The sequence below is a fragment of the Lepus europaeus genome, chromosome 2 (genome assembly GCF_033115175.1).
Source record: "Lepus europaeus isolate LE1 chromosome 2, mLepTim1.pri, whole genome shotgun sequence".
Classification (NCBI taxonomy): Eukaryota; Metazoa; Chordata; class Mammalia; order Lagomorpha; family Leporidae; genus Lepus; species Lepus europaeus.
Window position 1 is genome coordinate 47,525,334 of NC_084828.1, and position 7,797 is coordinate 47,533,130.

A 7,797-nucleotide genomic window follows, 5' to 3' on the forward strand; every position below is an offset into this window, starting at 1 on the left:
AATAGTCACTTTTACCCCTAGATCTATTCACATAACTAAAAATGGGTTTCTCAACCCTAGGAGCCAACTCTCTTACTTGTTAGCCCTAAGAAGAAAACTCCGACTCAGTCTCACTTTTAGTTTACTACCTCTAAAATCATGGTTATTTGGCATTGTCTAACCATTTCTGCTCAAATGAAGTGATATGAAGCAGTATATAGCTTGGTTTAGAGTCTTTCCTGATGGTAAGATGGAAGAACATCCAAAGCTAAAGCTTTGTGCTGGATAGACACACCAAAAGTTGTCTAGGATGTTGTAGCTTGTGTGGTCTGTTGGGAAAATGTTCATCTTTTGTTTGATATTAGTTCCATTAACTAAACCCTTTCGTGCCTTCAAGATCCTTTGAATCTTATCAACTCCAAATCATATTTAAATATTTAAATGCTACAGAATATAAAAAGGCTTTTATCTTCACCCTGAGTTTCATTTAAGCAGTATCAGTGTGGAGAATCACGTGAGGTATCAGTAAAGGAGGTACAATGTTAATAGAGATACAATGCCCAACAAATAAATAAGCTCATAATTTATGGTATAATATTCAAATGAGAAACATACAACCACAGAAATCCTACAGTGAAGGCTTGTTATAATTGAAGATGAGAACATGTTCTCAGAAAATGAACTCATGCTAGTCTACTTAACATGCACTTGTTTTCCTGTTTAAAGTGAAGAGTGTGTTTATTGAATAGAGTTCTGACCCCAATCAACAGTACCTTTTGGGTTTCTATGATAGTTATTTTGATCAGACACAATCACAGGATATATTTATATATTTAAAATATTTTTATAAACTCTTATTTCAGTAATATAAACAGTTTGAGATGTGATACATGAAACACCTGGTTTAGAGCACAGAAGCAAAGCAAAGAAGAAACACAAAGTTGAACATTTCCACATCATTGCCAGATTTTCAAAGGCAAAGTTATGCAAATGTTTATTCTCAATAAAATATCAACACTGAGAGCCTTTAGATAATGAAACACTAATGGAAGGAGATGAGGCAGAACACTTTTAATATTAACTGCTAGTTCAAAATTTAAATATAGTCAGCCATATAAGCTGTGAGTGTGGTGAGAAAGCTATTTGCTTTAAGAAGGAGAAAAGAGGGGCTGGCACTATGGCGCAGCGGGTTAACGCCCTGCCTGCAGTGCTGGCATCACATATGGGTGCCGGTTCTAGTCCCAGCTGCTTCTCTTCTGATCCAGCTCTCTGCTGTAGCCTAGGAAAGCAGTAGAAAATGGCCCAAGTCCTTGGGCCCCTGCAGCCACATGGGAGACCTGGAAGAAGCTCCTGGCTCCTGGCTTCGTATTGGCACAGCTCCAGCTGTTGCAGCCATCTGGGGAGTGAACCACCAGATGGAAGACCTCTCTCTCTGTCTCTACCACTCTCTGTAACTCTGTCTTTCAAATAAATAAAATAAATATTTAAAAAGAAGGAGAAAAGATAGTGTTTGTTATACTACAAAGTAAGCAATGTATTTTTGTCAGAAATACAGAGCTGGACATTAGACTCTTTTTGGATCAGTAGGGTATCTTATTTCAGAGTTATGATGATGATTTTACTTACCGGAGAGGGAGAGGTGAAGAGAGAGAACAAGAGCAAGAGAAGAGAGAGAGATCGCATACACTGGTTTACTTCCCAAATGCCTTGAGTGAGAAGTAGTCTGAAACTAGGAGCTGGGAAGCCAGTCTGTGTCTCCCAGGTAAGTGGCAGGAATCCAATTACTTGAGCCATAACTGTCCACTCCCATGGTCTGCATTAACAGGAGGTTGTTGTCAGCAACAGGGCTGCATATTGAGCCTAGATCTGATTTGCGATGCAAGTGTCTTAACTAGCACCTTAATCAGTAGGCTAAACACCTGACCCCCACTTCATTATCATTTTTATTTGAACCCTTGACATTCAAGATGGGAGCAGATTTTTCTTGTATGACTGTGTTCACCTCCTAACGATATTCGTTCTTCTCTCCTTTTTCCTCCATGTATAGACAATGTAAGATTGACATCTTTTGCCTTAAAACTCTGAAAGTAATGGTCTTTTTTTCCCCCTCTGATCTTCATGGTGTCACGTATGTGATTCCTCTGGTTTATATTACAAAAATGAAAGTTTATTAAAAAATCTCTAATACATTAACAACTCGAGTAAATCTAGTCAGTTGATTGCAATTTAATATTATAAGATATTTAACTTTTTTTTTCTATTTCTATTTGTAGTCTTGAACTTTTTGTTTGAACTTGATTGTTTCCATTACCTGCTTTCTTGCTACTATCCACACTCAATTCAGAAATGATTCGCTTGACCAAATAACACTAGATTCTCATAGAATAGACATACCTAAGACAAAATTGGTTTTCTTTTCTTTTTTGTTCTACACAACCTATCAAGTCATAGGAAAATGTCAATAGACTTTCACACTCAAATAAATATTTCAGTTAATTTAGAGATTTCATTAATATGAAGCCTACTTGAGCCATCCAATTTTTAATAGAAGCCTAGAAAATATGAAGTTTTATTCAATAAATATTTTAAAAATTGTATTTAAGTTATACAAGTTTCATGTATTTCATATAGATAGATAGATTCATCGCTTCTTGGCCTTTTGGCTAAGATCAAGTGTAGGATCATATATATATATATATATATATATATATATATATGTATATAGTCAGGAATCTAGTGATACCTCTCACCTCACCCTCCATTCTACCTATGCTTCCACCCTTCTTCCTCCTCCCTCTCCTATTTCCATTCTTAATTTTTACAAAGATCTATTTTCAGTTTACTTATAAGATTAACCCTACACTAAGTAAAGAGTTCAACATGTAGTGTGAAGAAAAAAACACTGTTACTCGACAGTTGAGACAAGGGCTGTAAACAATCATTGAAATGTAGGGGGAATTAAGTGTGCAGAATGAACACACTGTTGATTAATTGCAGTGCTTCATTTTCCTGCACCCAGGATGGCATTTTCAAAGTGTCACCACCTAGCCTTTGCCTTCAGAGTACCAAGTAACTCATTTTTAAAGTCTAGTCTCAAAATTAAGTTACTCTTTAGTGTTGAAATTTTCTGTCCCTCTTTTAATAAGATGATCAGATGAAATGAGCACAAAGGGAATAGTATTGCAGGTGCAACATCTGTGTCTTTAGGTATGTTTTGGACATGGCAGCATGGTGGGTAGATGAACTTCGGGCAGGAGTAGAGACAGTTGAAAGCACATAAAAAACCCCAGTGAAGGGAGCACTCAAATGATAATTATTTTAATTTTCTTTTCCAAAATCCTGTATATTCCCTTGCACTAGGTATAAGCAAAATCGTTATGTCTGTGTGCTTATACTGAGTCCGCAGACACAGAATCTGAGGCAGATTTATGCAGGAGAGTTCTTGAATAGCATGCTTTGGAGATGCATCTGCTAAAGTGGTAAGGAATATCCCAGATTGGACTGTGAACTCCCAGCATCTGATATCTTATGGGGATGAGTACGACAATTCAGAATAGAAAATCAGGACCAAACATCACAGCTATGTTTAAATTTCTCAAAGAGCTCAGAAAATTAGTGCACTATACTGGGACATTTTCCTAGTTTTCATGACTATCCTTTTACTAACTTTGTGAAAGTAAGAAAAAGGAAGAGGCAGATGAAAGATATCTGTGAGTCAAAAAATGTATGATATACTATTAAAAGAAAGATAAAAGAATTAATGTAAAGTGAGGATCTATTCATTTGTACACTACATTTCAACCTGCCCTGTTTTTTGGCTCTATCCTCATAATTTGACATTGTGATATTTTGGAGATGAGTGGGGAAATACTTTTTGTCCATTTTAAATATAGATTCAAGGTCCCTAAAGAATCAAATTCCCATAACACATTTTCTCAAAGTCAGCAATCAACAGGAATAGTATATGTGACACTAAAGCAGACTTTCCTTGTCCACAGTTACCGTGGGTGGCAAACATGATGTTACCATACCTCCCCACTAGTCTTCCTTGTGAACAGAAGGCAGCTTAGGAGTGTGAATGGGGAGGACCTCAGGCAAGATGCAGGCTGTGCATAGAGAATTTATCAGTCTTTCAGATGGCAGGAAAGAAGGAACCTGAAGATGTTTCTCAGATTAGGTGATGGGAGTGCACTGCCATCTTAGTTAACTTTATGTAGCTAATGTTTAAATAAAGTGTAAATTGTTTCTGAAATGATCACCGATGTCTGCTTGCACATTTTTATTGATTTGGAATCTACTTTTTAAAAAAATCAACAACTTAGGATATTTCTATATAGTTGAACTCCTATTTTTTTCCCTTTTTTCATGCTCAATACAAATGAAGACCATCTGTAATGTATGTGTATGTGTGTTCATGTATGCTTGCTTTTACTTACCATTCTCAATTTGTCTGGCATTCCTTACCAAATGACACTTGACATCATGGTCAACATCACCAGAAAAGTCAATTTTGATTTTTCTTTATAAGTATGTATTTTTAATATTCCCTTGCTAAATGACAGCCATTTTCTTAGGATGCTATGAATCAGAGCAAAATAAATAAGAATCTCTGTTCATATTGCATTCACTTTCTTGTGAAATAAAAAGGGTAATAAGGAAAATGAATAATACAGGTGATATACTAGATGATGGTAAAGTTTTTGGAGAAGAATAAAACAAGAAATAAAAAAAAATAAGAAATTAAAATGCAAATAGAGGGAGATAGAACAATATTATATTGGAAAGTTAGGACATTTCTAATAGAGGGGAATATTTGAATAGACATTAAAGAGATGCCCAAAAGAATTAATTACTTGAGACAAGAATATTTAATTAATAAGTTGTACATGGCTAGCTAGTTATTTGTTTCACTAAATGAAGTTTTTATGTTCTTCGCTTCATTTTAATGCCTTAACTATTTTAAATGTATAAAGTAGTGATATATTCTTGTTATTTTTTCTACACTGAAAGAATTTTGTATTTTAAAAAACCTCCCCCAAAGTTTAAAGACTAAACCAACAACAGATTTACTGTACATCACAGTGTTGCATGTTATGAATTTGGGTAAAGCCCAGGTACATGATTCTTTGTATTCAAGTGCTGGTACTTAGTGAAGCCTTCAGCTGACAAAGGGACTCAATTGGTCTAGAGGCAAAGGTACCTTCATCCAAATGTTGCCTGGTACAAACGCCTATATAGTTGGTCTGAGCTAGGACTGTGGACCAAAGTGCTCATACCTAGCCTCTTCAATGCCATTGTTAAAGGTATTCAGTTTTTGTGTGCAAGTCCTGGGGCTCCATAGAGGAGAACTCAAGAAATAAGTAGGAGCAGGCAGATCCGAGTACATAAATGAACAGAATGTCACTTTTGATACATTCTGCCAGTCAAGCAGTCCCTGAGCTGGCTCATATTCAAGGGAAGAAAATAAATCCTTGCAAAGAACATGTGACCATCTGTATTAGTTTCCTAGGGCTGTCATAATAAATTACCACAAACCATGGCTTAGCTAACAGAAGTTTAGTCTCTCACAATTCTAGAGGCCAGAAGACTGAAATTAAGATGTTGGCAGGGCCACACTTGGTCCATCGTCTCTAGGGCTGGATGCTTTCTTCCAGCTAGATGAGAATTCTGGTGTCCTTTGGCTTGTGCCAACATCACTCCCATCTCTGCCTTCTTTTTAAATAGTCTTCTCTATATGAAGGTGTTTCCTTTTCTGTTCTTATAAGGAAATTTTCATGAATTTAGGGATGAGTCCAATCCAGTACAGTATCATCTAAATCCTTGGTTTGCAAATATCGTGTATCTAAATAGGGTTACCTTTTGAGGTTCTGAGTAGATAGGACACTTGAGGGGATACTATTCAACCCCCTGGTACCATCTACATTCTTCTATAAGCTAGACGTGAAGTAGTCAAGACATAACACATGGACAGTGCAAAAATCAGAAAATTGGGGCCAATTTTCTGAGTTATATAATTCTGTAAGTTTTGCTCAATAAAAATCTGATTATCTACTAGTCTGGAAATCATGATTCTCACAGATATTTTCTCTTCTTTTCCTAGTGACATGAAAAAGGTTGGTGTCACCGTGGTTGGGCCACAGAAGAAGATCATCAGTAGCATAAAAGTTCTAGAAACACAATCAAAGAATGGTCCAGTTCCAGTGTAAAGCACCCATTCTGGAATGAAGTGGTGGCTGTAGAAGATGTAGCATCCCTCTTCAGAACACAGATGATAATCCTGGAGATATTGGTGGAAGTTCCAAGTTCAATGAGACACTCAGATATGAGTACAAATGCCTTAAAATCAAACTGAAAAACTCTTTATTTTCCCCTATCATTTAGTGGATGGGTTGAGGGGGGGGATTTTGCTTTGTAATTGCTTTTTTTAAAAAAAATAGTTAATGTGTTAAATTAAAATTCTTCAGCGCAAAATAGTGAAGAACTAGCGTAGTGCCATTGATCCAAACTATCATCAAAACAAAACAAGGGAAATACAAAAGGGACACAGTGGCTTTGTTTATGAACAGCCACAAAAAAAGACTTGCGATATTTTTATACAAAGAAGAAATCTGTAACAAGTATTTTGTTTCTTTAAAAGCAAGAAAAATGGAGGAATTTATACCTCAAATTATCTGGCCATATTTACTACCTTATCATTTTATTACTCTCTTTTATCTGTTTAAAGCATATAGAGATGATGTTTGTAAGTCTTTTAAGTACTACACACTTTTTAATTGTTAGTTTCCTTAAGAATATCATGTAAAAAATGTGTCTTAATTTTTTAAAGTGCATATTTATTTTCTTTTGAATTGTTTTTGTTGTTTTATATTTATGCCTTGATGGTTTAATTTGGATTTGTTACAGCCAAGTGCCAAATGCGCTCTCAAATTATTAACACTAGAAAACATGTTTACCTAAATAAAAAACAAGTTTGAACTATCTACATTTATGTTTTTTGAAAAATTAAATACTTTCCCTGTTTATTTGTCTGTCAAATCTCTCACAGTCTGAATTAGCCCGTTCTTTGTTGTCTCTCCATTTATTATAAATTGTATGCTTCTAATTTAGTGTAATATATTTGCTTATAAGTAATGGATTTTTAATCAGATGACTTGTCTTTCCTGCTCTGGTGCTGAGAGACCACCAACTCCCTCCATTCAGGAAGGAGCCATGGCAAAGCTCCTGAGAATAAGGACACTGGAAAGAATTGGAATCCTCTGTAGATTGTTGTGTTAGTTGATAACACAGCATGTAGGCCAATGCATGAGTCAAAAAACACAAAAAACAAAAAACAACAACTTGCTCATTCACTTTGAAAAGTCAGTTAACATCTTCTTTAGATAAAATGGCTAAGCTGTTTATATAAATGAGGACAGCTAAACTACCCATTTATATCACTGTGGTTTAGGTTAATTAATTAAACATTATGAGCATCAATATCAGGTATCATTATCTTTAAAAGTCTTCCTCTTAATGCGCCTACTGTAATTTTGATATATCACTTAGCAGACTTGAACTTCTTTGCATTTATTGGACATATTACTTTCAAAATAGCTTGTCATCTAGCAAATGGCTCAAAGTCTGTAGGCATTGAAGGGATGTTTAACTACAGGGATTTAGACTTACTGTTACATAAAGGCAAACCATGAACATGTTCATTAATACTGGAAATAATGTTCTGGTGGAGCTCTAGCTACTAATGTATTCTGAAGCAAGATCTTAGCTCTATATATACTCTTTCTAATGCTGATATGATCATGTCATAAGTATGAGAAATGC

At 35.4% G+C, this 7,797-nt stretch overlaps 1 protein-coding gene and 1 pseudogene across 1 annotated transcript in view; both read left to right on the plus strand.

The window, feature by feature from the left end:
• The window catches only part of EPHA3 (EPH receptor A3), a 397,092-nt gene extending 390,907 nt beyond the window's left edge, over window positions 1-6,185 (plus strand). The window contains exon 17 of the mRNA XM_062176003.1: window positions 6,080-6,185. Within this exon, the coding sequence (XP_062031987.1) occupies window positions 6,080-6,185 (106 nt within the window). The remainder of the gene's footprint in view (window positions 1-6,079) is intronic.
• On the plus strand, window positions 2,623-2,727 carry LOC133752358 (U2 spliceosomal RNA; annotated as a pseudogene).
• Window positions 6,186-7,797: the final 1,612 nt, after the last annotated feature.